A 23,001-nucleotide genomic window follows, 5' to 3' on the forward strand; every position below is an offset into this window, starting at 1 on the left:
CAAAATCCCCGAATTCCTCCCCAAAATTTCCCTCCAAATTTTCCCATTTTTCCCTTCCAAAATTTCCCCAAAATCCCCAAATTCCTCCCCAAAATTTCCCTCCAAATTTTCCCATTTTTCCCTTCCAAAATTTCCCCAAAATCCCCGAATTCCTCCCCAAAATTTCCCTCCAAATTTTCCCATTTTTCCCTTCCAAAACCCCCTCTCCTCCTTTTCCCCCAAAATCCCCGAATTCCTCCCCAAAATTTCCCTCCAAATTTTCCCATTTTTCCCTTCCAAAATATCCCCAAAATCCCCCAAATTTTCCCTCCCCAAAATTTCCCTCCCCAAATTTCTCCCCAAAATTTCCCATTTTTCCCATTTTCCAAAATTTCCCCAAAATCCTCAAATTTCTCCCCAAACCCCCGGAATTTTCCCGTTTTCCCCTCATTTCTCCCCTTTCACTTCCCCATGACATCATCCCCCCGTGACCACGCCCACCATGGCATCACCTCTACGCGACCACGCCCACCGTGACGTCACGGCCCCGCCCCCTGCGATGACGTCACCAGGCTGTTCTACGCGGGCGCCAGGGAGGGGCAGCTGCCGGCGCTGCTGGCCATGATCCACGTGCGGCGCCACACGCCCGTCCCCGCCCTGCTCGTCACCGTGAGAGGCTGAAACGGGGCCAAAAAACGAAATTTTGGGCAAAAAAACGGGGGGGGGCCAAAAAAAAATGGAGAAAATCGGGCGAAAAACGGGCGAGAAATGTGCTAAAAACGGGTTAAGAAAGGGTTAAAAATGGGTGGGAAAATGAGTGAAAAGAGGGTTAAAATGGGAGAAAAAATGGATTAAAAATGGGTAAAAATGGGTGGAAAATTGGGTTAAGAAAGGGTTAAAAATGAATGAAGAAAGGGTTAAAAATTGGGTGGAGAAATGAGTGAAAAAAGGGTAAAAAATGGGAGAAAAAAGGGTTAAAATGGGTAAAAATTTTTGGTAAAATTTGGGTTAAAAAGGGGTTAAAATTTGGGTGAAAATTGGGTTAAAAAGGAGTTTAGAAAGGGTTACAAATGAACGAAGAAAGGGTTAAAAGTGGGGGCAAAAATGAGTGAAAAAAGGGTTAAAAATGGGAGAAAAAATGGAGTAAAAATGGGTTAAAATGGGTGGAAAATTGGGTTAAGAAATGGTTAAAAATGAGCGTAGAAAGGGTTAAAAATTGGGTGGAGAAATGAGTGAAAAAAGGGTAAAAAATGGGAGAAAAAATGGGTTAAAAATCGGTAAAAATCAGTTAAAAATGGGTTAAAATTTGGGTTAAAAAGGGGTTAAAATTTGGGTGAAAATTGGGTGAAAATGGGTGGGAAATTGGGTTAAAAAGGGGTTAAGAAAAGGTTAAAAATGAGCGATTAAAGGGTTAAAGATGGGTGGGGAAATGAGTGAAAAAAGGGTTAAAAATGGGAGAAAAAAGGGTTAAAATCGGTAAAAAATGGGTTAAAAATGGGTTAAAATTTGCGTGAAAAATGGGTGGAAAATTGGGTGAAAAGGGGATTAAGAAAAGGTTAAAAATGAACGAAGAAAGGGTTAAAATGGTTGGGAAAATGGGTGAAAAAAGGGTTAAAAATGGGAGAAAAATGGGTTAAAAATGGGTTAAAATGGGTGGAAAATTGGGTGAAGAAAGGGTTAAAAATGAGTGGAGAAAGGGTTAAAAATGAGTGGAGAAAGGGTTAAAAATGAGTGGAGAAATGAGTGAAAAAAGGGTTAAAAATGGGAGAAAAAAGGGTTAAAAATGGGTAAAAATTTTCATTAAAATTTGGGTGAAATTTGGGTTAAAATGGGTGGGAAAAGTGAGTGAAAAGAGGGTTAAAAATGGGGAAAAATGGGTTAAAAATCGGTAAAAAATCAGTTAAAAATGGGTTAAAATTTGGGTTAAAAATGGGTTAAAATTTGGGTGAAAATTGGGTGAAAACGGGTGGAAAACGGGTTAAAAGGGGTGAGGAAAGGGTTAAAAGCGGCCATGATCCACGTGCGGCGCCACACGCCCGTCCCCGCCCTGCTCGTCACCGTGAGAGGCTGAAACGGGGCCAAAAAACGAAATTTTGGGCAAAAAAACGGGGGGGGGCCAAAAAAAAATGGAGAAAATCGGGCGAAAAACGGGCGAGAAATGTGCTAAAAACGGGTTAAGAAAGGGTTAAAAATGGGTGGGAAAATGAGTGAAAAGAGGGTTAAAAATGGGAGAAAAAATGGATTAAAAATGGGTAAAAATGGGTGGAAAAGTGGGTTAAGAAAGGGTTAAAAATGAATGAAGAAAGGGTTAAAAATTGGGTGGAGAAATGAGTGAAAAAAGGGTAAAAAATGGGAGAAAAAAGGGTTAAAATGGGTAAAAATTTTCGGTAAAATTTGGGTTAAAAAGGGGTTAAAATTTGGGTGGAAATTGGGTTAAAAAGGAGTTTAGAAAGGGTTACAAATGAACGAAGAAAGGGTTAAAAGTGGGGGCAAAAATGAGTGAAAAAAGGGTTAAAAATGGGAGAAAAAATGGAGTAAAAATGGGTTAAAATGGGTGGAAAATTGGGTTAAGAAAGGGTTAAAAATGAATGAAGAAAGGGTTAAAAATGAGTGGAGAAATGAGTGAAAAAAGGGTAAAAAATGGGAGAAAAAATGGGTTAAAATGGGTAAAAATTGTCGTTAAAATTTGGGTTAAAAAGGGGTTAAAATTTGGGTGAAAATTGGGTTAGAAAGGGGTTAAGAAAGGGTTAAAAATGAGCGAAGAAAGGGTTAAAAATGGGCTAAAATCTGGACTAAAATGGGTTAAAAATGGCTGGAAATTGCGTTAAAAATCGGAAAAATGGGTTAAAATTTGGGTGAAAATCGGGTTAAAAATGGGTTAGGAAAGGGTTAAAAACTTTGGTGGAAAGCGGGTGAAAAATAGGTGAAAATGGCTAAAAATTGGCAAAAAAAGGGTTAAAATTGGGTTGAAAATGGGTGGGAAATGGGTGAAAAACTGAGGAGAATTTGGTGTAAAATTGGGTAAAAGTTGGGTAAAAATGGGTTAAATTTGGGGACAAAATGTGGAAATTTGGGTCCAAAACTCCAAAATTGGGGAGAAATTTACAAAATTTGGGGAGAAATTTTGGAAACTTTGCGGATGAATTCGGGGCTGAAAGTCCAAATTTTGGGATAAATTCTGGAAATTTCGGGATCAATTTTAGAAATCTTTAAGAATTTGGGTCCAAATCTTTAAATTTTGGGACAAATTTGGGAAATTTGGTGGAATTTGGGTGAAACCCTCCAAATTTAGGGAGAAATTTTGGAAATTTGGGAATTTGGAAACTCCAAATTTGGGGGTAAAATTTTTGAAATTTGGGTCCAATACTCAAAATTTGGGGACGAATTCGGGAAGTTTGGTGGAATTTGGGTCAAGCCCTCCAAATTTGGGGAGAAATTTTGGAAACTTGGGGATAAAATGTGGGAAATTGGGTCCAAAACTCCAAATTTTGGGGTAAAATTTTGGAAATTTGGAAATTTGGAAACTCCAAATTTGGGGATAAAATTTTTGAAATTTGGGGATAAAATCAGAAAATTTGGGTCCAAAACTCCGAATTTTGGGACAAATTTTGGAAATTTGATGGAATTTGGGTCAAAACTTCCAAATTTGGGGATAAAATTTTCAAAATTTGGCTTCAATATCCCAAATTTGGGGTAAAATTTTGGAAATTCGGTGGAATTTGGGTCAAGACTTCCGAATTTGGGGAGAAATTTTGTAAATTTGGGGACAAAATCAGAAAATTTGCGTCCCAAACTCCAAATTTGGGGAGAAATTTTGGAAATTTGGGAAATTTGGAAACTCCAAATTTGGAGGTAAAATTTTGGAAATTTGGCTTCAAAATCCCAAATTTGGGGATAAATTTTGTAAATTTGGGGATAAATTCTGGAAATTTGGCTCCGAAATTCCAAATTTTGGGACCAATTTTGAAAATTTGGTGGAATTTGGGTCAAACCCTCCAAATTTGGGGTAAAATTTTCGAAACTTGGGAAATTTGGAAACTCCAAATTTGGGGACAAACTTGAGAAATTTGGGGATAAAATTTTTGAAATTTGGGTCCAAAATTCAAAATTTGGGTAGAAATTTTCTAACTTTGGGGATAAATATTTTTGAAATTTGGGTCCAAAACTCCAAATTTAGGGACGAATTTGGGAAGTTTGGTGGAATTTGGGTCAAACCCTCGAAATTTGGGGTAAAATTTCGGAAACTTGGAAGTAAAATCAGAAAATTTGGGTCCAAAACTCCAAATTTTGGGACAAATTTGGGAAGCTTGGGGGAATTTGAGTCAGATCCTGTAAATTCGGGGTAAAATTTTGGAAACTTGGGAAATTTGGAAACTCCAAATTTGGGGAGAAAAATTTCAAAATTTGGGTCCAAAACTCCAAATTTGGGGACGAATTTGGGAAGTTTGGTGGAATTTGGGTCAAAACTTCCAAATTTGGGGATAAAATTTGTAAATTTGGGGATAAAATGTGGAAATTTGGGTCAAACTCTGCGAATTTGGGGTGAAATTTTGGAAATTTGGCTTCAAAATCCCAAATGTGGGGATACATTTTGTAAATTTGGGGATAAAATGTGGAAATTTGGGTCTGAAATTCCAAATTTGGGGTAAAATTTTGGAAACTTGGGAATTTGGAAACTCCAAATTTGGAGATGAAATTTTTAAAATTTGGATCCAAAACTCCAAATTTGGGGTAAAATTTTGGAAACTTGGGGATAAAATGTGGAAATTTGGGTCCAAAACTCCGAATTTAGGGACGAATTTGGGAAATTTGGTGGAATTTGGGTCAAAACTTCCAAATGTGGGGAGAAATTTTGGAAATTTGGGGATAAAATCAAAAAATTTGCTTCCAAACCTCCAAATTTGGGGTGAAATTTTGGAAACTTGGGAAATTTGGAAACTCCAAATTTGGGGAGAAAATTTTCAAAATTTGGGTCCAAAACTCCAAATTTGGGGACGAATTTGGGAAGTTTGGTGGAATTTGGGTCAAAACTTCCAAATTTGGGGAGAAATTTTGTAAATTTGGGGATAAAATGTGGAAATTTGGATCCAAAACTCCAAATTTGGGGTAAAATTTTGGAAATTTGGCTTCAAAATCCCAAATGTGGGGATAAATTTTGTAAATTTGGGGATAAAATGTGGAAATTTGGCTCCGAAATTCCAAATTTGGGGAGAAATTTTGGAAATTTGGGAAATTTGGAAACTCCAAATTTGGAGATAAAATTTTTGAAATTTGGCTTCAAAATCCCAAAGTTGGGGATAAATTTTGTAAATTTGGGGATAAAATGTGAAAATTTGGCTCCGAAATTCCAAATCTGGGGACAAATTTGGGAAATTTGGGGAGAAATCTTACAAATCTTGCAGGATTTTCGTTAAAAACCCCACAAATTTTGGGACAAATCCGACCAAAATTCCGTCTCCGAACCGCGAAATTCCCGCCAATCCGGGGGCGGCGCGGGCGGGCGTGGCCCGGGTGGGCGTGGCCTGACGGAAGCCCCGCCCCCCCCAGTGCGTGTCCACGCTGCTGATGCTGGTGACGGGCGACATCTACACGCTCATTAATTACGTGGGCTTCGTTAATTACCTGTGGTACGGCGTCACCGTGGCCGGGCTGCTGCTGCTGCGCCGCCGCGAGCCCCACACGCCCCGCCCCATCAAGGTAGGCCACGCCCACTCGGCCCCAAACCACGCCCATTTTGAGCTTTGGCCACACCCATTTTGTCCCTAAGCCACGCCCACTTTTTTGTTTGAATTCCCACCCCTTTTGGTGTCTGACCACGCCCACTTTAGGGGTGAAACCACGCCCCCTTCGCCATTTAGCCACGCCCATATCCGTCACTAAACCACGCCCCCTTTTTTATTTAGGCACGCCTACTTCTAGGTCCCAAACCACGCCCATTTTGCCACTAAACCACGCCCACTTTGTGGCTGAGATCCCGCCTCCTTTTATGGTTCAGCCACGCCCACTTTGGTCCACCAAACCACGCCCCTTTTGCTTTGTGACCACGCCCACTTCATGCTACAAGCCACGCCTTTTTGGTTGTATGACCACGCCCCTTTTGAGGTTTAACCCCGCCCACTTCAGGCCCCAATCACTTCCCTTTTGCCACTTGACCACACCCACTTTGTGCTAGAGGCCACGCCCCTTTTGGGGTTTTACCACGCCCCTTTTATGGTCCAATGGTGTCCGCAGTGGGACATTCCCACGCTAAGCTCCGCCCTCCATTCACAAAATTCGCTTCCTTCAGCGCCCCCTATCGAATTCCCACGCTCCCCATTCATACACACACCCTTTCCCACGCTAAGCTCCGCCCCCTCTCACCCAAACCACGCCCCCTGCAGGATTCCCACGCTCCCCATTCATAAAAATTATCACTACAAGCACCCCCTAAAGCATTCCCACGCCCCTCATTCATAAAAAAATCCATCACAAACACCCCCTGGTAGATTCACATGTTTTTCATTCATAAAAAAAAATCATAATGCGCTCCATAGTGAATTCCCACACTCCCCCCATTCATAAAATTCATTGCTATAAATGCCGGCACTTAATTCCCACGCTCCCTCATTCATAAAATTTATTACTACAGATGTCCCTGCAGAATTCCCACACTTCCCCATTCATAAAAATTATTGCTACGAGCGCCCCCTGAAGGATTCCCACGCCACCCCCATTCATAAAAATCATTACTTTTAACGCCGCCACAGAATTCCCACGCCCCCTCATTCATAAAATTCCTTACTACAGATGCCTCCGCAGAATTCCCACGCTTCCCCATTCATAAAAATTATTATGAGCACCCCCTAAAGGATTCCCACGCCACCCCCATTCATAAAATTCATTACTTTTAACGCCGCCACTTAATTCCCACGCTCCCTCATTCATAAAATTTATTACTACAGATGCCCCGCAGAATTCCCACGCTTCCCCATTCATAAAAATTATCGTTACAAGCACCCTCTGAAGGATTCCCACGCCACCCCCATTCATAAAATTCATTGCTATAAACGCCGCCACTTAATTCCCACGCTCCCTCATTCATAAAATTTATTACTACAGATGTCCCCACAGAATTCCCACGCTTCCCCATTCATAAAATTCCTTACTACAGATGCCCCCACAGAATTCCCACGCTTCCCCATTCATAAAAATTATTGCTACAAGCACTCCCTAAAGGATTCCCACGCCACCCCCATTCATAAAAATCATTACTTTTAACGCCGCCACAGAATTCCCACGCCCCCTGATTCATGAAATTCATTACTACAGATGTCCCCACAGAATTCCCACGCTTCCCCATTCATAAAAATTATTGCTACGAGCACCCCCTAAAGGATTCCCACGCCACCCCATTCATAAAAATCATTGCTATAAACGCCGCCACTTAATTCCCACGCTCCCTCATTCATAAAATTCATTACTACAGATGCTCCGCAGAATTCCCACGCTTCCCCATTCATAAAAATTATTATTATGAGCACCCCCTGAAGGATTCCCACGCCACCCCCCATTCATAAAATTCATTACTTTTAACGCCGCCACAGAATTCCACGCCCCCTCATTCATAAAATTCCTTACTACAGATGCCCGCACAGAATTCCCACGCTTCCCCATTCATAAAAATTATTGCTACGAGCACCCCCTGAAGGATTCCCATGCCACCCCATTCATAAAAATCATTGCTATAAACGCCGCCACTTAATTCCCACGCCCCCCCATTCATAAAATTCCTTACTACAGATGCCCCCACAGAATTCCCACGCTTCCCCATTCATAAAAATTATTATTATGAGCACCCCCTAAAGGATTCCCACGCCGCCCCATTCATAAAAATCATTCCTATAAATGCCGCCACTTAATTCCCATGCTCTCTCATTCATAAAAATTATTGCTACAAGCACTCCCTAAAGGATTCCCACACCACCCCATTCATAAAAATCATTCCTATAAACGCCGCCACTTAATTCCCACGCTCCCTCATTCAAAAAATTCATTACTACAGATGCTCCGCAGAATTCCCACGCCTTCCCCCATTCATAAAAATTATTATTATGAGCACCCCTGGGAGGGTTTCCCACACCCCCATTCATAAAATTCATTTGCTATAAATGCCGCTACTTAATTCCCACGCTCCCTCATTCATAAAATTCCTTACTACAGATGCCCCCACGGAATTCCCACGCTTCCCCATTGATAAAAATTATTATGAGCACCCCCTAAAGGATTCCCACGCCACTCCATTCATAAAAATCATTCCTATAAACGCCGCCACTTAATTCCCACGCCCCTCATTCATAAAATTCCTTACTACAGAAGCCCCCACAGAATTCCCACGCTTCCCCATTGATAAAAACCTCCCCGTCCCCCATAGGTTCACCTGCTGTTCCCGGCGCTGTACCTGCTCTTCAGGGCGCGCTCCTACTTCTCTTCGTGTGGTCCGAGCCGCTCGTGTGCGGCGTGGGCCTGGCACGTCATGGCCACAGGCACGCGAACGTGCTGCTCTGCCTGCGGCAGGCGGGGGCGGCGCAGCGCCTCCGGGGCGCCCTGCGCAGGGCCGTGGGTGAGGGGACTGGGGGGGTTTGGGGGATTTGGGGGGTTTGGGGGATTTTGGGGGATTTTGGGGGGATTTGGGGGGTGATTTTGGGGAGGTTTGAGGGGGTTTGGGGGGGTTTGGGGGTTTTTGGGGTGGGGGATTTGGGGGGTTTTGGGGAGGTTTTGGGGGTTTGGGGGTTTTGAGGGATTTTGGGGAGGTTTGAGGGGGTTTGGGGGGATTTGAGGGGTTTTGGGGAGGTTGGATGGGATTTGGGAGGTTTTGGGGGGGTTTGGGGGGTTTTGGGGGAAATTGGGGGTTTTGGGGGGATTTGGGGGTTTGGGATTGGGGGTTTGGGGGTTTGGGGGATTTGGGGGAGGTTTGGGGGTTTTGGGGATTTTGGAGTTTGAGGGTTTGGGGGGTTTGGGGGGTTTTGGGAGGTTTGAGGGATTTGGGGAGGTTTGGGGGATTTGGGGGGTTTGGGTTTTGGGGGTGGGGGTTTGATTTAGGTGGGTTTGGGTGGGATTTGGGGGTTTTGGGGTTTGGGGGATTGAGGGGGGAGTTTGGATGGGATTTGGGGGGTTTTGGGGGTTTGGGGGGTTTGGGGGATTTTGGGAGAGTTTGGGGGATTTGGGGAGATTTTGGGGGTGATTTGGGAGTTTGGGGGGGTTTTGGGGGTTTTGGGGGTTTGGGGGTGGGGGATTTGGGGGGTTTGGGGGGGTTTGGGGGTTTTGGGGGGGTTTGTGAGTTTGGGGAGGTTTTGGGGGTTTGTGGGGATTTTTGGGGGATTAGGGGAGGTTTGGGGGGTTTGGGGGGATTTAGGGGGTTTTGGGGAGGTTGGATGGGATTTGGGGAGGTTTTGGGGGGGTTTGGGAATTTGGGGGGTTTGGGGTTTTTGGAAATTTGGGGGTTTTGGGGGTTGGGGGTTTTGGGGGGATTTTGGGGGATTTTGAGGGATTTTGGGGGGGTTTGGGGGATTTGGGGGATTTGGGGGTTTTGGGGGATTTGGGGTTTTAGGGTAGGGTGGGATTGGGGGTTTAGAGATTTGGGGGGTTGGGGGTTTTGGGGGTTTGGGGGGTTTTGGGGGTTTTGGGGGATTTTGGGGAAATTTGGGGAATTTGGGGGGGTTTTGGGGGTTTGGGGGGATTTGGGGGAGGGGTTGGGGGGTTTGGGGGGGAGTGGGGTTTGGGGGATGTTGGATGGGATTTGGGAGGTTTTGGGGGTTTGGGGGATTTGGGGAGGGGGGTTTTGGGGAAATTTTGGGGAAATTTGGGGGGTTTTGAGGGGTTTGGGGGTTTGGGATTTTGGGGATTTTGGGAAAAGGGGGGATTTTGGGGGATTTGGGGAGGTTTGGGGGTTTGGAGAATTTGGGGTTGGGGGGTTTGGGGAGGTTTGAGAGATTTGGGGAGGTTTTGGGGGGTTTGGGGGATTTTGGGGAATTTTGGGGGTTTTGGGGGTTTTGGGGGAGGTTTGGGGGGATTTGGGGGTTTGGGGGGGAGGTTGGATGGGATTTGGGGGTTTTGGGGATTTGGGGATTTGGGGAATTTTGGGGGTTTGGGGGGATTTGGGGGTTTGGGGTTTTGGGGGTTTGGGAGGGTTTGGGAGGTTTGGGGTGGGAGTTTGGGGATTTGGGGGTTTTGGGGAGGTTTGGGGGTTTGTGGGGATTTTGGGGGGTTTTGGGGGTGGGGGTTTGGGGGTTGGGATTTGGGGGATAGTGGGGAGTTTAGGGATTTGGGGAGTTTTGGGGGTTTGGGGGGTTGGGGTTTTGGGGATTTTGGGGAGGTTGGTGGGATTTGGGGGGTTTGGGGGTTTTGGGGTTGGGGTTTTTGGGGAGTTGGGAGGGGATTTTGGGGGGTTTTGGTGGGGGGATTTTTGGGGTTTTGGGGAGGTTTGGGGGTTTGGGGGATTTGGGGGGTTTTGGGGGGTTTGGAGGGATTGAGGTTTTGGGGAGGTTTGGGGGATTTTGGGGGTTTTGGGGGGGTTTGGGGAGGTTTGGGGGTATTGGGAGGTTGGGGGGTTGGGGTTTGGGGGTTTGGGGGAGGGGGGGTTTTGAGGGGGTTTGGGGGAATTTTGAGGGATTTTTGAGGGGATTTTGGGAAAATTTGGGGGCATTTTGGGGGATTTGGGGAGGTTTGAGGGGATTTGGGGAAATTTGGGGGGATTTGAGGGGGTTTGGGTGGGATTTGGGGAGGTTTGATAGATTTGGGAGGTTTTGAGAGGGTTGGGGGGATTTTGGGGGGTGTTTAAAGGGGTTTGGGGATTTGAGGGGTTTTGGGGAATTTGGGGGATTTTAGGGGATTTTGGGGGGTTTAGGGGATTTGGGGGTTTTTGGGGAGGTTTGGGGGTTAGGGGATTTTGGGGAAATTTGGGGGGATTTTGGGGGTGTTTCAAGGGGGTTTGGGGGTTTGGGGAGATTTGATGGGATTTGGGGGGTTTGGGAGGTTTTGGGGTTTTCAGGGATTTGGGGAGGGTTTGGGGGATTTTGGGAATTTGGGGGGATTAGGGGTTTGGGGGGGGGGTTTTGGGGAGGTTTGGGGGGTTTGGGGAAATTTGGGTTTTGGGGATTTGGGGGATTTTGAGGGTTTTGGGGATTTGAGGGATTGGGAGGTTTTGGGGGGTTTGGGGGGTTTGGGGGATTTGGATTTTGGGGATTGGGGTGATTGGAGGGGAGGGGGGTTTTGGGGTTGGTGGGGGTTTGTGTGGGATTGGGGGTTTGGGGTTTTGGGGGGGGTTATGGGTGGGGGTGGGGGGGTTGGGGTTGGGTTTGGATTTGAGGGGTGGGGGGGAGTTGGGGTTGGTTGGGGTTTGGGGGTTTGGGGTTGGGGTTGGTGGGGGAGGTTGGGGTGGGATGAGGGTTGGGGTGGGGATGGGGATTGGATGGGGGTTTGGGGGTTGGGGGGTGGGGGGTTGGGGGGGTTGGGGTTTGGGTGGGGGGGGATTTGGGGGATTGGGGGTGGGGTTGGGGGTTTGGGGGGGTTTGGGGTTTGGGGGATTTGGGGTTGGGGGTTTGGGGGGGGGGTTTGGGGGGGGTTTTGGGGTTTTGGGGGGATGGGTTTGGGGGTTTGGGGAGGGTTGGGATTGGGGTGGGGGGGTTTGGGGATTTGGGGGGTTTGGGGGTTTTGGGGTTGGGGTTTGGGGTGGTGGGTTTGGGGGATTTGGGGGGGGGTTTGGGGGTTTGGGGGTTTGGGGGGATTTTGGTTTGGGATTTGGGGGTTGGGGTTTGGGGGGTTTTGGGGGATTTTGGGGGTTTGGGGTTAGGGGTGGGGGATTTTGGGTTTTGGGGGGGGTTGGGGATTTTGGGGTTTTGGGTTGTTTGGGGTGGGGGGTTTTGGGGGTTTGGGGATTTTTGGGGGTTTTTGGGGTTTTGGGGGTTTTAGTGTTTTGGGGTTTGGGGTTTGAGGGGTTTTGGGGGGTTTTGGGGGTTTTGGGGTTGGGGTTTGGGGGTTTTGAGGGATTTTGGGATTTTAGGGGTTTTGGGGGTTTTGGGGATTTTGGGGGGTTGGGATTTGGGGAGTTTGGGGGGTTTGGGATTTTGGGGGAGTGGGTTTGGGGGGTTTTGGGGGGGTTTGGGGGTTTGGGGGATGGGGTTTGGGGGGGGATTTGGTGTTTGGGGGATTTGGGGGGTTTTGGGGTTTGGGGGTTTGGGGGGTTTTGGGGTTTTGGGGTTTTGGGGTGTTTGGTTGGAGTTTGGTGTTTTGGGGGTTTTGGGGATTTTGGGATTTGGGATTGGTTGGGGGGGTTTTAGGGGTTTTGGGGATTTTTGAGTTTGGATTTTGGGGTTTTGGGAGTTGGTGGGATTTGGAGGTTTTGGGGGTGGGGTTTTGGGGGTTTTGGATTTGAATTTGGGGGTTTTAGGGGTTTTGGGGGATTTTGAGGGATTTTGGGGGTTTGGGAAAGTGGGGGGCATTTGGGGGATTTGGGAGGTTTGAGGGGATTTGGGGAAATTTGGGGGGATTTGAGGGGGTTTGGGTGGGATTTGGGGAGGTTTGATGAGATTTGGGGAGGTTTTGAGAGGGTTTGGGGGGATTTTGGGGGTGTTTAAAGGGGGTTTGGGGGGATTTGAGGGGGGTTTGGGGAAATTTGGGGGGATTTTGAGGGGATTTTGGGGAGGTTTGAGGGGGATTTGGGGGCTTTGGGGAGGTTTGAGGGGGTTCAAGGGGATTTTGGGGAAATTTGGGGGCATTTTGGGGGTGTTTCAAGGGGGTTTGGGGGGTTTGGGGAGATTTGATGGGATTTGAGGAGGTTTGGGGAGGGTTTGGGGGGGTTCAAGGGGATTTGGGGAGGGTTTGGGGGGATTTTGGGAAATTTGGGGGAATTTTGAGGGGGTTTGGGGGGATTTTGGGGGTGATTTGGGGAGGTTTGGGGGGGTTTGGGAATTTGGGGGAATTTTGGGGAAATTTGGGGGGATTTTGGGGGGGTTTGGGGGAGGTTGGATGGGATTTGGGAGGTTTTGGGGGGTTTGGGGGGATTTTGGGGAAATTTGGAGAAATTTGGGGAGATTTGGGGGTGATTTGGAGAGGTTTGGGAGGGGCTTGGGGGGTTTGGGGGTTTTGGGGGAAATTTGGGGGGATTTTGGGGGATTTGGGGGAATTTTGAGGGGATTTGGGGGGATTTTGGGGATTTTGGGGAATTTGGGGGGGGGGATTTGGGGGTATTTTGGGGAGGTTTGGGGGGTTTGGGGGTTTGGGGGTTTTGGGGGGGGTTGGAGGGATTTGGGGGGTTTTGGGGGTTGGGGGATTTGGGGTATGGGGGGTTGGAGTTTGGGGGATTTGGGGGTTTTGGGGGGTTTGGGGAATTTTGGGGGATTTTTGGGGATTTTGGGAAAATTTGGGGGGAAATTTGGGGGGATTTGGGGGGTTTTGGGGGGTTTGGGGAATTTTGGGGTTTTTGGGGGTTTTGGGGATTTGGGGGGGTTTTGGGGATTTGGGGAGGTTTTGAGGGGTTTGGGGGGATTTTGGGGGGGTTTTGGGGGTTTGGGGGATTTGGGGGGTTTGGGGATTTGGATTTTGAGGGGGTTTGGGGGGTTTGGGGGTGTTTAGGGGGTTTTTGGGGATTTGAGGGTTTTGGGGGATTTGGGGGATTTGAGGGGTTTTGGGGAGCTTTGAGGGGGATTTGGGGGCTTTGGGGAGGTTTGAGGGGGTTCAAGGGGATTTTGGGGAGGTTTGGGGGGGTTTTGGGGAAATTTGGGGGCATTTTGGGGGTGTTTCAAGGGGGTTTGGGGGGGATTTGATGGGGTTTGGGGAGGTTTGATAGGATTTGGGGGGGATTTGGGGAGGTTTGAGGGGATTTGGGGGGGATTTGGGGGATTTTGGGGGATTTGGAGGTTGGGGAATTTTGGGGACTTTTGGGGGTTTAGGGAGGTTTTGGGGGTTTGGGGGATTTTTGAGGGTTTGGGGGGATGTTGGGGGGTTTAAGGGGTTTGGGAGGATTTGGGGGGATTTGGGGAGATTTTGGAGAAATTTGGGGCGATTTTGAGGGGATTTTGGGGAGGTTTGAGCGTGATTTGGGGAGGTTTGGGAGGGATTTGAGGGTGGGATTTTGGGGGGTTTGGGGGGGATTTTGGGAAATTTGGAATTTTGGGGGGGTTTGGGGGGATTTTGGGGGGATTTCAGGGGGTTTGGGGATGTTTTGGGGAGGTTTGATGGGATTTGGGGAGGTTTTGGGGGGTTTGGGGGGATTTGGGGGGATTTTGGGGGGTTTTGGGGAGGTTTGGGGGGATTTGGGGAAGTTGGGGGGGAGATTTTTGGGAATTTCAGGAGATTTTGGGAAATTGGGAGAATTTTGAGGGAACTTTGGCAGATTTTGGGAACCTGGGTGGGGGGAATTTGGGAAGTTTTGGTCGATTTGGTGGAAATCGAGGGGATTTGGGGGAATTTAGAAAAATTCGATGTTTGGGGGGGATTTTTGGGGGAATTTGGGGCGGTTTGGGGATATTTAACCCGAATTTTCGGGGTTTTGAGGGGATTTTTGGGGAGGATTGAGCGGATTTTGGGTATTTTTGGGAATTCGGGATCTCACCCCCAAATTTTTATTTTTATTTTTATTTTTTTCCCCTTTTCTCCCCCCTCCCCCAGCCCGCGTGACGCGGTTCGGGCAGCGCCTCCTATTGGTCGTTTACCCGGGAGGGGGCGGGGCCGAGGAGAGCCCCGCCCCCTCCCTCCTCAAACCCCCCTCCCCCCCCTGCGAGGACCCCCAGACCCCCCTGACACGCCCCTCCCCCTCCTAAGCCACGCCCCCTCCCTTTAGCCCCGCCCCCTTTTTTGGCCCCACCCCTTTTTTTGGCCCCCCCCCGCCCGGTGGGGCCGCCCCTCCCCCAGTGCCTTAAAAGGGGGCGTGGCCTTTTATCCCCTCCCCTTAATGACGTCACGGGCAGAGCCGGCTCCGCCCCTTTCTCCCGCTTTTAATAAAAAGGGGCGTGGCCTCGCGCGGGGTGGGCGTGGCTTGTGAATAAAACGCCTTTAGCAAAAAAAAAAAAAAATCTTTGTGGTGCTTTTTTATTATTTTTTTTTTAATTGAAATTTCCGGATTTCCCCGCCAAAGTTTTCCGTCGGAAATTCCCGAACTCGGACCAAAAAAAAAAAAAAAATTCCCGCCCAATTTTTAATTTTAAAATTTTTTTTTATTATTTTTTCGCGGAGTTTGTTATGGAAATCCCCGAGCTTTCCGAGGAAATTTCCGAGCTTTAAAGGGAAAAATCAAGAATTCTACAAAAATTCTCTCAAATTTTAATTTTTTTTCCCGCGAATTTTTTCGGGTTTTTCCGGAAATCCCCGAACTCTTCACGGAAATTTCCGAACTTTAATGAGTAAAAAAAAAAATCACGAATTTCTCCGGAAATCCCCGAACTCCTCCGATCCTTCCCGGCACCGGAAACACCCGAAGAGCCACGGGAACAACCGGAAATCCCCGAAGAGCTCCGAAAACACCCGAAGAGCCGCCGGGAACACACGGAAAGTTACGGAAACACCCGAAGAGCCACGGGAATCCACGAAACCTTCCGGAAACAGCCGAAGCGCCGTGCGGAAGTTGCCGAAGCCGCCGTCCGGAAGCGTCCGAAGGCGCAGCGCAAGCGGCGCCACACCAAGATGGCGGACGGGGAGGAGGTGACTCTGGACGGGCGGCCGCTCCATCTGCTGCGCGTCGCCGACCTCAAAGCGGCCCTGGAGCAGCGAGGGCTCGCCAAGAGCGGCCAGAAGAGCGCCCTGATCAAGCGGCTGCGAGGGGTGAGGGGGAAGCGCCAGAAATGGCGGCGGCGCCCAGGACAGGCCGCCGTGAGGGGAAAGAGGGGGGGCGGGAAAATGGCGGCGCATGCGCGGGAAGCGAGGAGTGAGGTGGGGGGGTGGGGAACGGTTCTCCCCCTCAGGGTTTTCCCGCCAACGCGTGAGGGGGGAAAAAAGGCGGGAAAGAGGAGAGACCCCCACCCCATTAGGGTGAGTGGGGGGTGAGGGAGGTTTGGGGTGAAAAAAGGGGATTTTGGGTCCGTTGGAGGTGGGAGGGGAAGGGGGTTTTTTTGGGGCGTTTTGGGGTAAAAGTTGGGGTTTGGTGGGGGTTTGGGGTTTGTTGCGGGTTTTGGGTGTTCCGCGGAGAGGCTGAGGGGGGGTTGGGTTTAAAGGGAGGGGTTTGGGGAGTTTGTGAGGGGATTTGGGGTGAAAATGCCGGTTTGGATGAGTTTGATGAAAGTCTGAGGGGGTTTGGGTTTAAAGCTCCGGTTTTGAGGAGTTTTTGAGGGGATTTGAGGTGAAGTTGCGGTTCTGAGGCGATTTCGGTTCAAAGCTCCGGTTTTGAGGTTTCCGTGAGGGGATTTGAGGTGAAAATCCCGGTTTTGATGAGTTTTAGGAAAAGTTTGAGAGGTTTTGGGGTAGAAGTTGCGGATTTTGTGAGTTTTTGGAAAAGTCTGAGGAGATTTGGGTTTAAAGCTCCGGTTTTGCGAAATTTGTGAGGGAATTTGAGGTCAAAGTCGTGGTTTTCGTGAATTCCAGTAAAAGTCCGAGGGGATTTAAGTTTTAAACTCCAATTTTGGGGGATGTTTTAGGAGCTTTGAGGTAAAAATCCCGGTTTGGATGAGTTTGAGGAGAAATCGGAGGTGATTTAAAGTTTAAAACCCGTTTTTGGCAAAATTGTGAGGGGATTTGGGGTACAAGTCGCAGTTTTGAGGAATTTGGGGCAAAACCCAGATTTTTATCATTTTGAACGTATTTTTTTTCCATAATTCAAGATGAAGTCCTTGTTTTGGGGGGATTTTATCAAAAACAAATTAATTGTGGTGACTTTAGGAGAGAATTTGGGGTAAAACTTGAGGCTTTGGGGACTTTTAGAAGAGCCTGAGGCAGTTTGAGGTAAAAAGTGAAGTTTTTGTTAAATTTTCAGCGGGTTTGAGGTAAAAGTTGCAATTTTTTGTGGATTCTTGAGGGATTTGAGGCCGAATCCTCATTTTTCACGTGTTTGTGAGGGGATTTGAGGTAAAAAATTGCAATTTTTGGGGCGCTCTGAGGCAAAATTCACGACTTTGAGGTTTATAAGGGATTATGAGGGGACTTCGGGAAAAAATTCAAATTTTGGGTTACTTTTGAGGGATTTTGAGGCAAAACTCAGGAGTTTTTTGAGGCAATTTGGGTCAGAAATTCAGATTTTTGTGTGTTTTGGGCAAAAGACGGGATTTTTGTAGGGATTTTTGGGGGGAATTCTGGGGATTTTGGGGCGGGAGGGCAACAAAGATGTGGATGAATGAGAAGTGAAATTTCAAAGATTTTTAATTTTGCCTAAATCTGCCCAAATTCAGGCGCTGATGTTGGAGAACCTCCAGAAGCACTCGAGCCCCCACCCCACCTTCCAGCCCAACTCCCAGGTGAGACCCCCCAAAAATCCCCAAAATTCCCCAAAATTTACATAAATCCCCCCAAAATTCCCCAAAATTTACGTAAATCCACCCAAAAATTTGAAAAATCCACCCAAAATTCCCTTAAATTCTCCCGAATCAGCCTCAAAAAACCTCCCCAGGTTTCCGTCAAAATTTCATTAAATCCTCCCAAATTGTTTTAAAAATTGCCCAAAATTTCCATAAATTCCCCCCAAATTCTCCTCTTTTCAGTTTTAGCAAATTCTCCAAAATCCCCCTGAATTTCCTCAAATTCCCCCCCAAAAACCCAAAATTTCCCCCGAAATTCCCTCAAATTCCCCCCCAAATATCCTCAAAAAAAAATCACAAAAATCAGGAAAAAAATCAGAAAAAAATCTGGAAAAATTCACCAAAAATTGTCCAAAAAATCACCAAAAATTCCTAAAAAATGGGGAAAAATTCCCAGGAATCCCAAATAATTAAAAAATTTGGGAATTCCCAATTTTTGGGATGTGAGGCTGGAAGGGCTTCGATTATTCCCCAAAATCCATCTGAAAATTACCAAAAATTGACAGAAAATTATAAAAAATGGGCAAAAATTGTCAAAAAAAAAATCCCCAAAAAATTCGAGAAACACAAAAATTGGGGGAAAATTCCCCAAAAATCAAAAAAAAATCCAAAAAAATTTTTTGGGAATTCCCAATTTTTGGAATCTGGGGGTGGAACAGCCTCACTGAACCCTCACAGAGCCCAAAAAAATCATCGAAAAATTCCCAAAAATTGCCCAAAAATCGTCAAAAAATCACCAAAAAATCACCAAAAATTGGGAAAAATCCCCAAAAAATTCCCAAAATTCCCAAATTTTTGGGAATTCCCAATTTTTAGAATCTGGGGGTGGAACAGCCTCACTTAACCCACACAGAGCCCCCCAAAAAAATCGAAAAATTCCCAAAAATTGCCCAAAAATTGTCAAAAAATGACCAAAAATTCCTAAAAAAATTGCAAAAAAAGAGAAAATTCCCAAATAATTCCAAATTTTTGGGAATTCCCAATTTTTGGAATCTGGGGGTGGAACAGCCTCACTGAACCCTCACAGAGCCCCAAAAAATCATCGAAAAATTCCCAAAAATTGCCCAAAAATTGTCAAAAAATCACCAGAAATTCCCCAAAAAATTGGGAAAAATTCCCCCAAAAATTCCCAAAATTCCCAAATTTTTGGGAATTCCCAAATTTTAGAATCTGGGGGTGGAACAGCCTCACTTAACCCACACAGAGCCCCAAAAAAAATCGAAAAATTCCCAAAAATTGCCCAAAAATTGTCAAAAAATGACCAAAAATTCCTAAAAAAATTGAAAAAAAGAGAAAAATTCCCAAATAATTCCAAATTTTTGGGAATTCCCAATTTTTAGAATCTGGGGGTGGAACAGCCTCACTTAACCCACACAGAGCCCCAAAAAATCATCGAAAAATTCCCAAAAATTGCCCCAAAAATCGTCAAAAAATCACCAAAAATTCCCCAAAAATTGGGAAAAATTCCCCAAAAAATTCCCCAAATTCCCCAAATGTTTGGAATTTCCCGTTTTCTGGCAGATGGGCGAGGCCATGGGGCAGAACAGCTTCATCAAGCAGTACCTGGAGAAGCAGCAGGAGCTGCTGCAGCAGCCGCGCCGGGAGACCCCAAAACCCAAATCACCCGGTGATTCACCCCAAATTAACCCCAAAATTCACCCCAAATTCACCCCAAACACCCAAAATTCACCCCAAAATTCACCCCAAAATTCACCCAAATTCACCCCAAAATTCACCCCAAATTCACCCCAAAATTCACCCCAAAATTCACCCCAAAACCCCAAAATTCACCCCAAAATTACCCCCAAACACCCAAAATTCACCCCAAATTCACCCCAAATTCACCCAAATTCACCCCCACCCCAAAACCCCAAAATTCACCCCCAAAATTCACCCCAAAATTCACTTCAAAATTCACCCCAAAATTCACCCCAAAAATTCACCCCAAAATTCACCCAAAATTCACCCCAAAAAACCCCAAAATTCACCCCAAAATTCACCCCAAAATTCACCCCAAAAACCCCAAAATTCACCCCAAAATTCACCCCAAAATTCACCCCCAAAATTCACCCCAAAAACCCCCAAATTCCCCCAAAATTCACCCCAAAATTCACCCCCCAAAATCCCCCAAATTCCCTAAAATTCACCCCAAACCTGCAAAATTCACCCAAAATTCCCCAAATTCACCCCAAAAACCCCAAAAATTCAAAACCCCAAAATTCCCCCAAAATTCCCCCAAAAACCCCCAAAATCCCCAAAATTCGCCCCAAAAACCCCAAAATTCACCCAAAATTCACCCAAAATTCACCCCAAATAACCCCAAATCCCCAAAATTCACCCCAAAATTCACCCCAAAAACCCAGAAATTCACCCCAAAATTCACCCCAAATTCCCCCAAAATTCCCCAAATTCACCCCAAACCTGCAAAATCCACCCCAAAAACCCCCAAATTCACCCCAGAATTTCCCAAATTCACCCCAAAAATCCCCCAAATTCACCCCAAAACCAGCGGGGACCAATGGTTGAGTGACCCAAAATCCCCAAAATTCACCCCAAAATTCACCTCAGAATCGAGAAAATTCACCCAAAATCCCTGAATTCACCCAAAAATTCACCCCAAAATCCACCCCAAAATTCCCCAAATTCACCCCAAACCCACAAAATCCACCCTAAAATCCCCCAAAATCTCCAAAATTCACCCAAAAACCCCAAATTCCCCCAAATTCACCCCAAAATTCACCCCAAAATCCCTCAAATTCACCCCAAAAATTCACCCCAAAACCCCAAACTTCACCCCAAACGTCACTCCAAAAACAGCTGACGGGTGAGTGAACCAAAATCCCCCAAATTTCACTCCAAATTCCCCAAATTCACCCCAAAAACCCCAAATTCACCCGAAAGTCCACAAAATTGGCCCCAAAATCCCCAAAATTCACCCCAAAAATTCACCCCAAAAACCCCAAATTTCACCCCAAAAACCCCAAAGTCACCCCAAACCTGCAAAATTCACCCAAGATTCCCCAAATTCACCCCAAAAATTCACCCCAAAATCCACAAAATTCACCCAAAATCCCCAAAATTCGCCCCAAAATCCCCAAAATTTGCCCCAAAATCCCCAAAATTCACCCCAAAAACCCCAAAATGCCCCAAATTCACCCCAAACTTCACCCCAAAAACCCCAAATTCACCCCAAATTTCACCCCAAAATTCACCCCAAAAACCCCAAATTTCACCCAAAATCTCCAAAATTCACCCCAAAAATTCACCCCAAACCCCCAAACTTTACCCCAAAAACCCCAAATTCACCCCAAACCTGCAAAATTCACCCAAAATTCCCCAAATTCACCCAAAAGTCCACAAAATTGACCCCAAAATCCCCAAAATTCACCCCAAAAACCCCAGTCACCTCAAAAATTCATCCCAAAAATCCCAAATTTCACCCCCAAAAATCCCCCCAAATTCACCCCAAACCTGCAAAATCCACCCCAAAATCCCCCAAAATTCCCCCCAAAATCCCCAAAATTCGCCCCCAAAATCCCCAAAATTCACCCCAAAATCCACCCAAAAATCCCCCAAACTTCACCCCAAAACCCCAAAATCCCCCAAATTCACCCCCAAAACCCCCAAAATCCCCCAAATTCACCCCAAAAATTCACCCCAAAACCCCAAATTTCACCCCAAAAACCCCACATTCACCCCAAACCTGCAAAATTCACCTCGAAATCCCCAAATTTCACCCCAAAAACCCCAAAATTCACCCCCAAATTCACCCCAAAATCCGCCCCAAAAACCCAGAAATTCACCCCAAAATTCACCCCAAATTCACCCCAAATTCACCCCAAAATTCCCCCCAAAACCCCAAATTTCACCCCAAAATGCCCCAAACTCCCCCAAATTTCCGTTTTTTGTGGTTTTTTTTCCGCAGCCTCGGAGGGGGCAGAGGAGGACGAGGAGGAGGAGGAGGCCGGAGCGGGGAGGAAGGAGCGGCGCAGGATGGTCAGCGAATTGGGGCAAATCCGCGCCGCTTTGGGCCTTTTCGGGGTTTTATTTTTTAATTTTCTTGTTTTTTCGTTAATTGGGGGGTTTTAAATTTATTTTTTATTAAATTTTTGGGGAAAATTCCGGGAATTTTGGGGATTTTTTTTTGAGGCATTTTGGGGCTTTTTTGGGCAATTTTGGGGACTTTTTGGATTGAATTTTGGGGTTTTTTTTGTTCAATTTTGGGGTTTATTTTTTTAGTTTTTTGGTTTTTTGGTTAATTTTGGGCTTTTAAGTCAATTTTTTATCAAATTTCTGGGGAAAATTCCAGGAATTTTGGGGTTTTTTTGCTGCGATTTTTTGGCGTTTTTGGGGAATTTATTGGGGTTTTTTGTGGGATTTTGGGGCTTTTAGGATTGATTTTTGGGTTTGTATATTTTAATTTTTCAGGTTTTTGGTTCATTTTGGGGTTTTTAATTTATTTTTTGTTCGATTTTTGGGGAAAATTCCGGGAATTTGGGGGATTTTTTGGTCGGATTTTTTGGGGAATTTTGAGGGATTTTTGGGTTTATTTTGGGGGTTTTTTGTTAAATTTTGGGGTTTTAGTTTTTAATTTTTCGGGTTTTTGGTTCATTTTGGGGTTTTTAATTTATTTTTTCTTAAATTTTTGGGGAAAATTCCGGGAATTTTGGGGATTTTTTTGGTGGGATTTTTGGGACTTTTTGGATTGAATTTTGAGGTTTTTTGTTCAATTTTGATTTTATTTCTTAAATTTCTAATTTTTTGTTTATTTTGGGGTTTTTATATTAATTTTTATTAAATTTTTGGGGAAAATTTGGGGAATTTTGGGGCTTTTTTTGTGGGATTTTTTGGCTTTTTTCAGGGATTTTGGAACTTTTTGGGTTCAATTTTGGGGTTTTTTGTTCAATTTTAGTTTTATTTTTTAAATTTGTGATCTTTCTGCTTAATTTTGGGGTTTTAAATTTATTTTTTGTTAAATTTTTGGGGAAAATTTGGGGAATGTTGGAGTTTTTTGCTGGGATTTTTGGACTTTTTTTGGGGATTTTTTGGGCTTTTTTGGGGATTTTGGGGGTTTTTTGTTGAATTTTGGGGTTTTATTTCTGAATTTTGCGATTTCTTAATTTTGGGATTTTTAAATTATTTTTTATTGAATTTTTGGGAAAAATTCCGGGAATTTGGGGGATTTTTTGTTGGGATTTTTTGGGCTTCTTTGGGGGATTTTAGGGTTTTTTGTTGAACTTTGGGGTTTTTGAATCAATTTTTTGTTACATTTTTGGGGAAAATTCCAGGAATTTGGGGGATTTTTTGGTCGGATTTTTTGGGGAATTTTGAGGGATTTTTGGGTTTATTTTGGGGTTTTTTTGTTAAATTTTGGGGTTTCAGTTTTTAATTTTTTAGGTTTTTTGTTGAATTTTGGGGTTTTTAATTTATTTTTTCTTAAATTTTTGGGGAAAATTTGGGGAATTTTGCATCAAATTCTCCCAATTTCTATCAAATTTCCCAATTTTGGGTCCAATTTTGCAGATTTTGGGTCAAATTCCCCAAATTT

The 23,001-nt window shown here is 45.6% G+C and overlaps 2 protein-coding genes across 2 annotated transcripts in view; both read left to right on the forward strand.

Annotated features, from left to right (window-relative positions):
• Positions 1 to 547: 547 nt before the first annotated feature.
• On the forward strand, positions 548 to 15,234 carry LOC115917084 (large neutral amino acids transporter small subunit 2-like). Its single transcript, XM_030970815.1, has 4 exons — positions 548 to 648; positions 5,527 to 5,676; positions 8,390 to 8,578; positions 15,187 to 15,234. Exons 1-4 carry the CDS (start codon positions 601 to 603, stop codon positions 15,232 to 15,234), a joined length of 435 nt encoding a protein of 144 aa, XP_030826675.1. The 5' UTR covers positions 548 to 600.
• A 355-nt stretch (positions 15,235 to 15,589) lies between these two features.
• The window catches only part of ACIN1 (apoptotic chromatin condensation inducer 1), a 50,169-nt gene continuing 42,757 nt past the window's right edge, over positions 15,590 to 23,001 (forward strand). Inside the window, 4 exon segments of the mRNA XM_030970818.1 lie at positions 15,590 to 15,771; positions 17,328 to 17,393; positions 18,975 to 19,080; positions 21,379 to 21,483. Of these exon segments, the coding sequence (XP_030826678.1) occupies positions 15,634 to 15,771; positions 17,328 to 17,393; positions 18,975 to 19,080; positions 21,379 to 21,483 (415 nt within the window). The 5' untranslated portion in view covers positions 15,590 to 15,633.

Source organism: Camarhynchus parvulus, unplaced genomic scaffold, assembly GCF_901933205.1.
Source record: "Camarhynchus parvulus unplaced genomic scaffold, STF_HiC, whole genome shotgun sequence".
NCBI classification, from domain to species: Eukaryota; Metazoa; Chordata; class Aves; order Passeriformes; family Thraupidae; genus Camarhynchus; species Camarhynchus parvulus.

Coding starts and splice junctions, on each gene's coding strand:
- LOC115917084 (XM_030970815.1), top strand. CDS start 601: ATGATCCACGTGCGGCGCCACACGCCCGTCCCCGCCCTGCTCGTCACC. Junction 649..5,526: donor TCCCCGCCCTGCTCGTCACC/GTGAGAGGCTGA, acceptor CGCCCCCCCCAG/TGCGTGTCCACGCTGCTGAT. Junction 5,677..8,389: donor ACACGCCCCGCCCCATCAAG/GTAGGCCACGCC, acceptor CGTCCCCCATAG/GTTCACCTGCTGTTCCCGGC.